At 54.7% G+C, this 14,911-nt stretch overlaps 1 protein-coding gene across 2 annotated transcripts in view; it reads right to left on the bottom strand.

Moving 5' to 3' along the window:
- Positions 1-542: 542 nt before the first annotated feature.
- Positions 543-14,911, bottom strand: part of HTR2C (5-hydroxytryptamine receptor 2C) — a 438,632-nt gene continuing 424,263 nt past the window's right edge. For both annotated transcript variants that reach the window (XM_075916247.2, XM_075916246.2), the window contains exon 6: positions 543-4,317. In XM_075916247.2, coding sequence (XP_075772362.1) covers positions 3,488-4,317 — 830 coding nt within the window. In that variant the 3' untranslated portion in view covers positions 543-3,487. The remainder of the gene's footprint in view (positions 4,318-14,911) is intronic.

The following is a 14,911-nucleotide window of genomic DNA, read 5'->3' as shown; positions in this document are numbered from 1 at the left end:
TTACCTGCACAGAGTAAATAGAAATGAATAATAAGGCATTGTGCTTAAAAAGCAAACCTGATGTGAGCAGAGATTTAGGGAACTCCAACTAAACCTCTTCCCACCCCCACCCTCTCAGCAGCCATGTCCACACACACACTTCCAGACTGGGGTTCCTAAGCAGAACGGGAGTGAATTGCTGAAATGTAGGCAAAGCCGTGTTGGGCTGAGGCCAAGTCCTCCTTGGTTAAGGCACAGAGGAACAAATCCATTTCTTTGGCATCACCCAAATTCATGTCTTTCACAGCTGACAGGCACAGAGGTTCGTGTTCCTCGGGGTTTCATTGCACTTTCTGTGCTTATCAAATTTTGGGGCCTGGAGGGGTTAAGACTTGTGCAGGAGCCAATGTCTTGGCTTAAGTCACTGTGCTGCACCTGTAAGTCAGGCATGCAAGAAATAAATGAACTACATTCTGGAGATTTGGGGGGTTATTTTTGGGCAAGGGTACTTTTCAGTTGGGATGGGGAGAAGAAAACAGAGTGAATTTTTTTTGGCAAAAGACCATGCAAAGAATTAAATAAGAATTATTAAACCAACAAACTTTCTTTAATAAATTAATAGCAGCATCACAAAACCCCGGGGTGAATGACCGGAAAGGAGTTGGGAGGTGACAGCATTCAATCATTCACAAACTGCTCCCGCCTGCTGGCAGGGCGGGGCCGTGGGGGTCATAAGGCAGTCCTCTCGTACGGTATCTGACCAGGGAATGGACATCCAAATGGCTTCCGCTGAGTAGCATTGGTCACCAGAGGTACAAGTCTCTGGGTGAAAGTCTCTTTTTTAAACACTTATAAAAGTATTCTCAACGTCTATGCTCAATTCTCAGTATTTACATCCAAAGACAGGAGGTTCCCTTTGTCTCACAACTACGGTACTTGCATGAACAGGGTGGATGGGTCCTCAGCGAGGCGTGTGGATTCTGCTAAACACTAGGATGCCAGGGTGTATGAACTATTAATACATGTGCTATAAGCTAGTATCATTCAACTTATTGCTAGTACGTTTAAAGTCGGTGGTTGCTTTTTCAACAGAGAGAGACGGGGATCGCTATTTGGAAATGATGGGGTGTGAATTCTCCCTGCCAAAATACTCACCAAAAGGAAGAACACTGTTTGGATCTCCTCCCACGTGCAGGAGTTCAAACCTGAGCTAGAGAAAAAGGCAGCCACAAGCGGAGTGAAGCGTCCAATCCCTCTTCCACCAGCTACGCTGCCTGGGCAGAAGTACAAAGGGACGCAGGAGTGAGCAGACACACGGAGGGAGCAGGCGAGTGCCGGGGGAGCTGCAGGACACAAGCGGCCCTCCTGCACAGCGGAGCGGGAGTCACCACGCTGGCCCTGTGCCCATCTCCCCACCAACGGCAGTGGAAATACTGCGATTAACACCCACGCGACTGGGGGAGAAGCAGGCCTAGGGGCGTCAGTGGGATTACACCGGGGTCAGTGGTGGCTGAAGCCGTGGATTCCTGTACCAGCCCCAATCAGACAGCTGCTGTACAGTGCAGCACAGCGGCGTGAGCCTCCAGTAACACGGCGGCTCCGGCGGCACATCCTTGCTGCTACTACTGGTGCCCGGGAACGTGACAAGCTCGAGGTAGAACCCGTTCCTATTAGTCACATGCAACTCAGACGTGACCTGCATCCACCTCGCTCTTCTCGGGCCTTTCCTAGGGAGAGACGGCCAGTCGTGCCAAAGCGCCTACTCCCCAGGGGTGTCCTTACGTGTGTTAATGGAGATACAAACTGCGGAGGCCTGCGGCGAGCTCTGCCACGGTGCGGAGCTCACAGCAAAGGGCATTAACCACATCACCCCAAGTCACACCAGGCTCCGGTGCCCCACCTGAGTCACTGTCCTCACCTACCTCTGTGTAGCCCTGGGGGCAGTCGGGTCTGTATTAAGTGGGCTGGGGCCTAGCCTGGCTCCTGCCCATCTGCTCCTGGGATGGAGAAAGCAATGGCCTTCCTTACTGCTCTGCACCCGTGCTCCCCAAGGCAGAGGCTCACAGCCAATGGCATGATGGAGCAGCAGCCCTACCTCCCCTGGCTTGTGGGGGCAGAACGTGCTAAGCCTCGCCGTCCCCCCGGCCTGTAACATGGCCAGGCCCAGGCTGCCGAGGACACGAACCTGAATGTGAGCGTGGGGGGAGCAAATGCCCTGAGCCCAGTGACCTGTCCCTCCAAGCAAACTCCCCACCCTGCCAGCAAGGGAAGGGCAGACGGCTGAGCGAGGAGCTGCCCATAACAGATTCTGCTCGCCACGCTTCCCTGGTCTAGTGTGGGCCACCGGACCTGACACGGAGCTGGTCTCCGTTCCCGTCTCAGGTGAGCCAGCACCCTGGAGCCGTCAGACACCCTGCAGAGCAGAGCCTGCCCCACGGTGGCCTTTGGTTACTTAGGGTTCAGGGCAGGGTAAGAGACTCGCCTTTCTCCAGCTATGAGATTTCAGGAGCCCGGGGCAGACGGCCACGAATGACCAGGGCTGCAGAATCCCGCTGGAATTGCTTTCCTGCACGTTCGCATGTGAACGAGCATCTGCTAGGGACCGGGCTGGTACTGCCCCTCTCGGCACGGTTGGACCCGGAAAGCAGCTCTCCTGTGTGAAAGGGAGGCAGCGCCCCACTCCGGCACCCAGCCCGCCCTCTCCTGTGACTGCTCTGGTTACACCGCAAGGCTGCTGCGCTTCGCTGTGGGATCCTTCCAGGAGTCTGGGGAGATTCACAGTTGCATTGTTGCATGGCACATACCAGGGGTGAGACTTTAAAGTGCAGGTTGAACCTCTCTAGTCCAGAACTCTGGCCCGGGGGCGTCCGTGCTCCAGCAGGGTTTGAGTTAGCCAGGTGTCCTCTTATCACGGGGGCGGCCAAGTTTCCCGCAGTCCCGTAAAGTTTGTTTCCAGCCCCCAGACCTGGCTCTCAATGTTCTGTGCTGCTATTTAGCTCTAATTTACCCCAAAATGTCTCGCAGAGCCCAGCAAGCAGTGGGAGTGTTGGCGATGCTGCTAGACAACACTGACCTCCTGTGGTCTGGAAAATGGTCTGGTTTGGAGCCAGTCAGGTCCCAAGGGTGCCGGACTAGAGAGGTTCGACCTGCATATATTTATCGTTAACTTAAAAAAGTTGTCCTAACTATGAATGGGCCATTCTGGACTCCAGCAAATGCCACCTGAGTATGTTTTCAGCATGTTTGTTCATACACTGGAAGAAAACGGTCAGCATCATATCCTCGATGTAAGCAAAGGAACGGGTATTTTTGATCTAGCAGTGACGGTGAATACAGAACCTTAACCCTCACTGCGGTGTGTGTCCAATTGAAAGTAGTGGGCTGGAAAAATGCATTTAAAAAAAAGCTTTGTTCAGGATGCAGTATTTACATTGTTCTTTGAGGAACACATACAGTTTTACAAAGATATCGTTCAGCTGCAGGGCACTGAGCCGTGGGTGTGACTGGATCACACACAGCTGACCCTTTCGCTGACAACATTGCAACTGTTTATTGAGAGCTCTGAAGTCCCCGGCTGCATTTCCAAGCCCTCCTCAGTTTCATCCAGCTCCATGCTGTTGAGTTCATTGCCATTTCGGTAGCTATTTAGCGCCAGGTCTTTCCCGTACGAAGCCGTGGAAGCAACATTCAGACACGGGTTTTGTCGCAGTGTCGATTTCGTATTGGTCGTGTACTGGCAGCGGATGTAGCTGGCGAAGGCCCTGCGATAAGTTTTATTGAAGAGCGTGTACACCAGGGGGTTGATCCCGGAACAAATGTAACCAACCCAAACAAACACCTCGAGGAGTTCGGCCAGGAGGCCCTCGTCACAGGCTTCCTTGCAAAGGACAGACATGATGTTAGTGATGAAAAACGGACACCACAAGATAAGAAACAAAAAGAAAACAATGCCCAGGACCTTGGAGGCTCTGCGCTCGTTGTTGATCGACTGCATGGTCCCTTTCCGGAAGAGCACGGCTTCCTTATTGACGGGAGAGTTCAAGTGGGAGGCCGCCTCGTGGTTCTGGAGCATGGAGAGGTTCTCGGGGTTTTCTTTTTTGAGGCAGTTCATGCTGCTCCTGCGCTGCTTGGGGGCCTCGCCATACATGAACACCGTGGCCTGCTTCTGGAGCACCTGGACGGTCAGGCAGTAGGAGATGACCATGATGATGAGCGGGATAAAGAACGCCACGAAGGACCCGAAGAGGACGAAGTTCTCGTCGTTCAGAACGCAGCTGCCGTTCACGAACACCCTGGCGTCGTCCTGCAGCCCTATGACTGGGATGGGCATGGAGATCCCTAGAAGGGAGAAGCAGAAGCAGCCTGTTACCAAAGCACACGAGCACTCCGGAGAGTGTGTGGAGATGATTCGTGTCTGACACACGTTGTATTTCAACCATCGCCTACGGCTGTCCCAGGGCTAAGTCAGGATCCCCAGGAAAACACCCATTGTAATACTCAGCTCCACTAGGTGGCAGCACAGGTCTAGTGACAGAATGACCGGCCGGCCGGGAACGTCGGGCAGGCCTAAACACCGATACAGCGCAAAGCATCAGGTTTGGGTGTATCTCAGTTACCGGCCTGGTATTTCTAACGTTAATTTGGAACCGCAGATGCTGCCGAAGGCAAGGTGGCAATTTTCGACTGGACAATCCCTGCTCACATATCCATGCCTCCCACAGGCCCAGCATATCCGCCTCCTGGTGGCCCTCACCAGGTGGAGTCTCTCTGGGACTTGCCCCTTTTCCTGCTCTGGGTGAGGCGTCTTGATCCCATCCCAGCAGAGACAACCTCTTCGTATATGTCGGTGCCTTCCGCAGGTGTAACAAGCTCGCTGTTCTGCCACCTGCCTCCTGGCCCTAGTGCTGGCCTCCCCCCTCTTTGCGACTCCTGAATTCCCTCCTTAGGAGTTTGAACAGGGCCCACTCTTCCTCCACCAGCTGCCCCAACCATTCATGCAGGGTCCACTGTGCCTCCCAGAGCCCCTCGAAGCATCTATGGTTCTTCAGCCCCCTTCTGACGGGGCACTGATTCTGGGGCCCAACTGGAGAGAGCACAAGGCGCCTCTGCAAGGAATGTCCCTGTATATGCTGGGTCCATCATCCGCCCCTTCACTCGGTCCTTACACGGCACCGTTCGTCTAGTCCATACCAGTCCCCTTGTATCAGGGATGGACCACAACTGCCCACCTTCTCCACCACATGTAACAGGGCCTCACCCGTCCCGGGCGCCTCCTGCTGGACACTCTGGGAATTAGCTTTTCATCTCTGGAGTACCCCCTTTCGGCCGGTGTCTCGCCCGCCTTTACCTATTTTCCATCCACCTCTGTGTTGTTAGGACCCACATCCCTCCCAGAACGTGGCACCCTCCTACCTGGGTACTGCCCTACCAGAGTGCCACACTCTGAGGTCCTCCCTCTCTGGGAACCCCCAACCCGCTATGCCACCTGGCCTCAGCGACCCACTGCCAGTTTTCTAGCCCCTGCCTCAGGCAAACTGCCATCTGACATGGCCACTCAGCACTGGCAAAGGGGTGTGGACCGGCTGCCTTTTCCTATACTGGCTGCTTCTCTGCAGCCCTAGTAGCCTCAGGCCCTGTAGCCTGGGAACGTTCCAGGCCAGACCTTCCCAGCTCTGCCTGCCTTTCCCCAGCCCTGCGCTAAGTCAGGCAGCCTCTAGCTTCCCTGGCAGCCAGGTGCCTCCTGCTCCCCACTGAAGCAAGAGTCCATCTGTCTCCGCCCCTTCGGGAGCCTTTCTTTACACTGCCCTCGGCTGGGCCCTAACTGGCTAATTCCTGCCACAGCTGCTGGCGCCACAGCCCCCCCTCCCCGCCCCCCGGGCTGGGTTTTAACGCTTTAAGGGCCTGCGAGGGGCAGAGGCCCCGTCCCAGACTCCTTCATAGCTCCTCAAGGGAGGGTCCATCTTTTTGTTGTGTGTTTGTGCACAACTGGGCCTTGGTTCCCCGACTGGGCTCGCTAGGCACGACAGCAAGGAAGACAAATAACTCATGGCAGCCTTTTCCCTTCCGGGAGCCGACTGGCACGCCACAGGTGAGGTCATGCAACAATTTCCAATCAACCCACTCCCGAGTCTGGCCAAGTGGTGCTTTGCGTGGGAAACCTCATTTCAAAGCAGCACAACATGGAAAGAGCAGTGGGCTAATCCTCCTTCACCTCCTGCTTACAGATCCTTGCATCTCCTCTTTGGCACAGGGAGAGCAGGAGGAGGGGAAGACGGAGCAAGACCCATAATGCCTGTTTCTTGTCAGCTTTCAAGGCATTCTCAAGCCAGCAGCTCCCTTCTCTGAACAGTGCTGAGATGCAGTAGTGCTCGACAGAGGCAGATGCCCCCACGGTATAGTCTCAAGGTATAGGACACAAGAACAGTCAGATTGGGTCAGACCAAGGTACGGGACACAAGAACAGCCAGACTGGCTCAGACCAAGGTACGGGACACAAGAACAGTCAGATTGGGTCAGACCAAGGTACGGGACACAAGAACAGTCAGACTGGGTCAGACCAAGGTATGGGACACAAGAACAGTCAGACTGGGTCAGACCAAGGTACGGGACACAAGAACAGTCAGACTGGGTCAGACCAAGGTACTGGACACAAGAACAGTCAGACTGGGTCAGACCAAGGTACGGGACACAAGAACAGCCAGACTGGGTCAGACCAAGGTACGGGACACAAGAACAGCCAGACTGGCTCAGACCAAGGTACGGGACACAAGAACAGCCAGACTGGCTCAGACCAAGGTACGGGACACAAGAACAGTCAGACTGGGTCAGACCAAGGTACTGGACACAAGAACAGTCAGACTGGGTCAGACCAAGGTACGGGACACAAGAACAGCCAGACTGAGTCAGACCAAGGTACGGGACACAAGAACAGTCATACTGGGTCAGACCAAGGTACGGGACACAAGAACAGTCAGATTGGGTCAGACCAAGGTACGGGACACAAGAACAGTCAGATTGGGTCAGACCAAGGTACGGGACACAAGAACAGTCAGATTGGGTCAGACCAAGGTACGGGACACAAGAACAGTCAGATTGGGTCAGACCAAGGTACGGGACACAAGAACAGTCAGATTGGGTCAGACCAAGGTACGGGACACAAGAACAGTCAGACTGGGTCAGACCAAGGTACGGGACACAAGAACAGTCAGACTGGGTCAGACCAAGGTACAGGACACAAAAACAGCCAGACTGGGTCAGGCCAAGGTATGGGACACAAGAACAGCCAGACTGGCTCAGACCAAGGTATGGGACACAAGAACAGTCATACTGGCTCAGACCAAGGTACGGGACACAAGAACAGTCAGATTGGGTCAGACCAAGGTACGGGACACAAGAACAGTCATACTGGCTCAGACCAAGGTATGGGACACAAGAACAGTCAGATTGGGTCAGGCCAAGGTATGGGACACAAGAACAGTCATACTGGCTCAGACCAAGGTATGGGACACAAGAACAGTCAGACTGGGTCAGGCCAAAGTACAGGACACAAGAACAGCCAGACTGGGTCATGAGATATTCTACTCAACATGAAAGTCTTTCCTACTTTCTCTTGGAAGGCCTCTCAGCCAAGTACAAGACAGGGATCACATACCTCAAGGGACAGTAGCCTCATTAGAGAAAATAAGGTGGGTTTCTTTGTTCTTCGTTAGGGGTCAATCAGCGATGACTATGCGATGCTGGCTTTGCATCATCGTATAGATAAGGCCTGGAATGCCCACAAGCTCTTTCCTGCTGCATGCCTCTTATCCAAAGCCCACCTACACCAGCCAAAAGTCTTCCATAGGCTGCAGTTTGTTGTAGATCAGCTACTAACTTCCTCCGACTCCCACCACACAACTCACCAGTGAGACTTGGGAATGAACAGGGCAGAACTGAACATGGGGGCAGGTGCACCCAAGGGAACTTCTTACTCTTGCCTCTGAGCGTGAGCAGAGGGGCCACAAAAGCAGGCGGTCACTGCAGAGCCCAGGAGGATACTGTTTAGCCCCACGGATTCCCATGAAATGGCTTTGCCCGGGAGTGGCTCAGGGCAGAATCGGGGCCGTCAATCGCATTTTCAGCCCATTGCCCCGACTCTCTCATCCTGCCATGAAGCCCTTCAGCTGCTGACTTGCCAAATGGAACTGAATTCCACCGATGGGTGGCTGACTGACCTAGCGCACCACCAGCGGAGAAAGCACGGCCACTCGGTCACCACTGCCATCCCAGAACACCCGCGAGGTGTGCTTTCCAGGCACTCTGTGAACGCGGGCACCACAGAACACGAGCCACAGCATTAGCTGCAAATGCACCCCGCAGCTGCCCCACCTCTCCAGTACGGAATGCCGAGGGAGCGAGCAGTTACCTTTTCGAAACTCCCGACCTGGATCTCATAGGCAAGGAGCAAAGTCTGGTTTCCTAACACAAGAAACATCTTGCAAAGGCCCTCCTGGGCCTTTCAGCAAAGTAACGGCAGCTCCGACGGAGGGCACCCTCTCTGGCTAAGGAACTGGAAGCGAAGGTTCCCATTTCAGAAACGTGGCTTTGCACAGACACATTGAAAAGAGCAGACGCGGGATGTTCTCAGCTTTCTGGGAAGTAAAATGAGACATGCCGTTCCCTTCCAGATACCCCAGCATGTCAGCAGCTCAGCATCGGTGCATTGCATGTCTTAGCACAGCAATGCAATCCAGCCAGCGCAGGGTTGGGGCTGGTTTTAGCTCCAAAAACAAAAACACCGGGCTTGTAGGGGTTTAATGAGAGGCCCAAGCTAGCAACAATCTGGGAACTTGGGACAAGCCCAGACAGGAAAGGCAAGTGAGGAGTAATGATTTACGGCATTCACAGGAGTGTTGTGAGCAAAACACGAGAAGCCATTCTTCTGTTCGAGTCTGCGCTAATTAGGCCTCAGTTGGAATATTGTGTCCAGTTCTGGGCACCACATTTGAAGAAAGATGTGGAGAAATTGGAGAGGGTCCAGAGAAAAGCAACAAGAATGATGAAAGGTCTAGAGAACATGAGCTATGAGGGAAGACTGAAAGAATTGGGCTTCTTTAATTTAGAAAAGAGAAGACTGAGAGGGGACATGAGAGCAGTTTTCAGGTACCTAAAAGGGTGTCACAAGGAGGAGGGAGACAAATTGTTCTCCTTGGCCTCTGAGGATAGAACAAGAAGCAATGGGCTTAAGCTGCAGCAAGGGAGGTTTAGGTTGGACATTAGGAAAAAGTTCCTGCCTGTCAGGGTGGTCAAATGCTGGAATAAATTGCCCAGGGGGGTTGCGGAATCTCCATCCCTGGGATATTTAAGAGCAGGCTGGACAGACACCTGTCAGGGATGCTCTAGATGGTGTTTGGTCCGGCTGTGAGAGCAGGGGACTGGACTCGATGACCTCTCGAGGTCCCTTCCAGTTCTAGTGCTCTAGGATTTTAGGATTAGATACCGTGAACTGCAGACTTATAAGCTGACTAGCGCAGACCTGGAATGGCAAATGAGCAAGTGCCACTGTCTGGCAGATGAAATGGGTGATTTTCCCCACCTGCCCTTCTACTTACCTCAATGACCATTTTGACTTTGTTCCCCTGGTCAGCGCACTTCAATCAGAGTCCAAGTTCCCCCCCAACCACCCTGCAGAACGGGGACTCCTGGCTAGTGAGTCGCGTAGACATGGACACTGCTCCAGGAGATGAGTGGCCACTTTGACCCTGAGAAGGGGGCTCTGGCTTGGCCCCTGGATTTGTAGGGGAAGAACAGAGCAGCCAATTGTCCCTGCAGACACCAACACAGACCTGCGGTCTCAGACCTTCTCTCACTGCGAGCAGACGCCAAAACTCACCTGAGCCGACGGCATCTTTGAAATCCAGATTGGACGTTCCTTGAAAAGCTCTGCTGCAGGAATTGGGAGGGGGGGAGAGACTCCAATCTGTGTTGTATAGGTGGAGCCTCTCTAGTCCGGCACCCTCGGGACCTGACCACTGCCGAACCAGAGAATTTGCCGAACCACACAAGGTCAGTATTGTATAGCTGCGTCACCAACACAGCCACTGCTTGTTGGGCTCCGAGAAGCCACTCAGGGGTCAATTAGAGCTAAATAACAGCCCAGAACACTGAGAGCCAGGACTGGGGGCCATAAACAAACTTTATGGGACTGCGGGAAACTTGCCCACCCCCTGTGATAAGTGGACACCCGGTGAACTAAAATCTTGCAGGACTATGGCTGTTGCTGGACCAGAGGGTGCCGGACGAGAGAGGTCCAACCTGTACTACATTAACATACTGGAATCTGTGAGCACTTACAAACTTTTTGCCATTTAATTTCCTAGTGTGTTGAATGAAAAGAAAACATGTTTGTAGGAGCTAGTGGTCGCTGTAGCAGCAATAGTTAGCGTGCAAGCCACGTGAGCTACCAGTCGTGACCCGGTACACTTCTCTTCCACACAGCCCCATCTGGACATCCTCCCAGCTACATCAGATCACATGGGAGAATGGGAATGTTTGGTTTTCACAGAGGGGAAACTGAGGCACAGAACTGTGAAAGCACTCATGCAAGGTCACACAAACGCTGTGCAGTCGATGCAGGGACTGAAACCTGAGCCTCACGCGAGAACTTACTCCCCACAAAAGCGTAGAGGGGCGTGATGTCTGAGTTAAAGCCGCCTGCCTCCCCACTTTCTTCTCCAAAGAGCTGCTGTCCCCCAGCGTAACCGGACCCTGTCATTTCAGGCTGGGGAGCACATCAATGCAACTGCACCTTTCTAGCACCTACTTCCTGTGTGCCGCTCTCCTGAGTTATGTTTCACGCTGGTTTTCTGCAGACATGGGGCTTCCTGTCTCGTTCGCTCTCCTTCCCTGGCTGCAAATCTGCTGCTACTGTTAGGTGAGAGGAGTTAAGGAACAACCCAGACAGGATGGGTCCGACACAGGTTTTCAATTGACCGGAAGGTTAGAGCAGAGTTCCTTTTAGGATGAAATTCTGAACCTGCCCTTGCATTGCCATCTTTGACTCGGCTTTTCTGCTCTCTGTGGGCCGGCCCTTACGCAGGGGTACAGCCGCACCGCAGACAACGGGGCTACGCCCGCCTACAGCCGCGGAGGAGCAGCCATTACGCAGGGGTACAGCCGCACTGCAGACAACGGGGCTACGCCCGCCTACAGCCGCGGAGGAGCAGCCCTTACGCAGGGGTACAGCCGCACCGCAGACAACGGGGCTACGCCCGCCTACAGCCGCGGAGGAGCAGCCCTTACGCAGGGGTACAGCCGCACTGCAGACAACGGGGCTACGCCCGCCTACAGCCGCGGAGGAGCAGCCCTTACGCAGGGGTACAGCCTCACTGCAGACAACGGGGCTACGCCCGCCTACAGCCGCGGAGGAGCAGCCCTTACGCAGGGGTACAGCCGCACTGCAGACAACAGGGCTACACCCGCCTACAGCCGCGGAGGAGCAGCCCTTACGCAGGGGTACAGCCGCACCTCAGACAACGGGGCTACGGCCACCTACAGCTGCGGAGGAGCAGCCCTTACGCAGGGGTACAGCCGCACCGCAGACAACGGGGCTACGACCACCTACAGCCGTGGAGGAGCAGTCCTTATGCGGGGGTACAGCCACACCGCAGACAACGGGGCTACGGCCACCTACAGCTGCGGAGGAGCAGTCCTTACGCAGGGGTACAGCCGCACCACAGACAACGGGGATACGGCCACCTACAGCCGCAGAGGAGTAGTCCTTACGCAGGGATACAGCCGCACCGCAGACAACGGGTCTACGGCCACCTACAGCCGCGGAGGAGCCGCCCTTACATGGAGGTACAGCCACACCGCAGGCAACGGGGCTACGGCCACGGAGAGCAGCCCTTACACGGGGGTACAGCCACACAGCCCCACTGCAGACAATGTGGCTATGCCCAGCTACAGCCGCGGAGGAGAAGCCCTTACACGGGGGTACAGCCAAAGAGCAGACAATGGGGCTACGCCCACCTACAGCCGGAGAGGAGCAGCACTTACACGGGGGTACAGCCGCACTGCAGACAATGGGGCTACGCCCACCTACAGCCGCGGAGGAGCAGCCCTTACGTGGAGGTACAGCCTCACCGCAGGCAACGGGGCTATGCTCACCTACAGCCACGGAGAGCAGCCCTTACGCGGGGGTACAGCCACACAGCCCCACCGCAGACAATGTGGCTATGCCCAGTTACAGCTGCGGAGGAGAAGCCCTTACACGGGGATACAGCCACACAGCAGACAACGGGGCTACGCCCACCTACAGCCGCAGAGGAGCAGCCCTTACGTGGAGGTACAGCCTCACCGCAGGCAACGGGGCTACACTCACCTACAGCCACGAAGGAGCAGCCCTGTGTGCTCAGTGTCCATGAAGGGCTACGTCGGCCGTCAGTATTACAGACGTCTGAAGTCAAGAGACCATCTCAGGCCACACGGAGAGCCAGCCGGAACAAGCGGATAAAGCTGTAGTGACTGGGGTGGAGCTTACACTCGGCCGGATGCCGACGCTGTGATACTTGGGCCTGCACATTTACGCTCGCCGTGAGCTGCACTGTGAAAGCGCCTGCAGCGTTACCCTGACCCATGACGGGACAGGCACAAAAGGGAGGCAGAATGACCAAAGGCCTTACTGAAAAAGGCCTCCAGGCCGGTGTTAAGCTCATGGTTGATGAACAAGAATAGCTGGAAGGAGGGAACCCACACTGGGGGGTTGGATCATCCACCACTTAGGCCCACCGATTAATGAGGGGCTGGGCTATTTTACCAGTGATCCCCCTTTGGGGTCCTCACAGAACGAGGCGTGGGAGGGAAACCAGAGAAGAACAGATGGGATCTACTGGCATGAGCATCACCATCATGGCTGCCATTCGCACGGCCTCCTGGGCCGTCCTGACAGCTCGATCCTGCGCAACGTCCTGACCAGACGGGGCCAGAGGGACGGGACGGATGACGTTGCTGCCCCTACCAGGTCGAGCTGAATCCCAGGCGCTACCTGGGACCAAGTGGACAACAGTTCCAGTCCATCTCATCGACCTTCTCCTCGGATGGACAGCTAACACCCCTAGGCGCCTGTCACAGGCCGAGCGGAGCCTCCCCGTCTGCGCGCTCTTCAGCTAACGAGAAGGAAACGAGGGGCGGCGTGAAAGCGAAGCCGCATTCGGTGCTTTCTATTTCAAAGGCGTTGACAGTTTTATTCTTCTGTACCGGCAATCAAAGGTTGAAAGGCTTTTTAACGGGGTGTTTGCCATGGTGCTACTCAGGCTGGGGTCTCTGTATTCCAAACCCTGAACCTTGTTTAGCCATAGGCAGCGGCTGGGGTATGGAAACACCGTGGGCCTGTGCGTTCCAGCTACATTCATACGACAGGTCACGTGGAAACTTCACGTCCCTAGATGTTCCCATGACAGAAATAGCGGCACTGCCTTCCCGCAGTGCGGGGGGTGTGTGTGAATGCCCTGCCAGAGCTTTCATTGCTATGCCCTCACTTCATTTGTCCAGGAGTAGCCTTGTGCCGCCTGCGGCCGGAGCACGTCCGGGCGGGATTGCGCAGGACACGTTATGCTTTCGACGAGGGGAGATGTGCTCGTTTCACCCCGGCGTGGAGGCTGACAGCGGAATAAAAGGGCTGTGCAAAGTCCCAGAAACACGTTTAGACGTCCCATCTGCCGTCCTACATCTTTGCTGTGTTTTTCCCGTGACACGTCCTCAGCTGTTTGCTAACTTAGGGCTTGAGTCTGCGAACAGATTCATGGGTGTGCAGCATCACAGAGGAATTTCTGGGACTCTGCAGAGCCCGAAGGATCGGGGGGAGGGGGAAAGCTGTGTCCATGATCCCACCATCCCTACCATAAACAATTCCTTGCTGAGAAAGTTAGCCAACACACTCCTCCTGGCATCAGCTCAAAGCACCTCCAAGTGATGTGAACTTTCTGTGCAAGCACGGAACATAAAAAGATACATCTGGTCCAGCGAGCCTGCCCTTTACTTTCAAGTGCAACCCGCGCCTAGGGGCTTGGAAACTTCTGACTAAAGACAACGAACATCTGGCCCCCTCAGGGCCCCCTTCTGCCAGTGTTACGCACTCACGTAGCGCCCTGCTCCGTGACTAACCCTACTGAGATCAGTAGGGCTTTGATGTGCTGCCCAGGGGCCCACACAAGGACTTCATCGGAACGACCTGCAGAGTAAACTATTCAGCATGAGCAGAGGTGCCCGCGCCTGCACCAGTCGGGGTGGCGGGGGGAGGGCAGAGTGAGGACAGCCGGCTTTAGCAGTGTCACTGAGCATGCTCAGTCTCTGTGAGCATGCTCAACACAAATCGAACATCAAATGGGGGGAGCATTCCCTCCCTCCACCTTGCACGGCCTTTGGATGAAAGGCTCAGGCCCTTAATTGGAGACTACCCAGAATAAAACCATCAGAATGGCCATATTGGGTCAGACCAAAAGTCCATCTCGCCCAGCGTCCTCTCCTCTGACAGAGGCCAACGCCAGGTGTCCCAGAGGGAGTGAACAGAACAGGGAATCATCAAGTGATCCAGTCCCTGTCGCTCATTCCCAGCCTCTGACAGACAGTGGCTATGGACACCGTCCCTGCTCATGATGGCCAACAGCCATTGATGGACCTAACCTCCATGAATGTATCTAGTTCTTTTTTGAACCCTGTTAAAGTCGTGGCCTTTGCCACATCCTCTGGCGAGGAGTTCCACAGGTTGACATAGAAAAACTTACTTTTATTTGTTTTAAACCAGCTACCTATTATTTTCATTTGGGGACTCTTAGTTCTTATGTTATGGGAACAAGTCAATAACTTTTCTTTGCTTACTGTCTCCATGCTAGTCATGATTTTATAGATCTCTTTAGTCTCCTCTTTTCTAAGCTGTGAAGTCCCAGTCTTTTTA

Source organism: Pelodiscus sinensis, chromosome 13, assembly GCF_052426305.1.
Source record: "Pelodiscus sinensis isolate ZL-2025 chromosome 13, ASM5242630v1, whole genome shotgun sequence".
Classification (NCBI taxonomy): Eukaryota; Metazoa; Chordata; order Testudines; family Trionychidae; genus Pelodiscus; species Pelodiscus sinensis.
The sequence above is the reverse complement of the archived record's forward strand: the minus strand, read 5'-3'. Positions and strand labels throughout refer to the sequence as shown.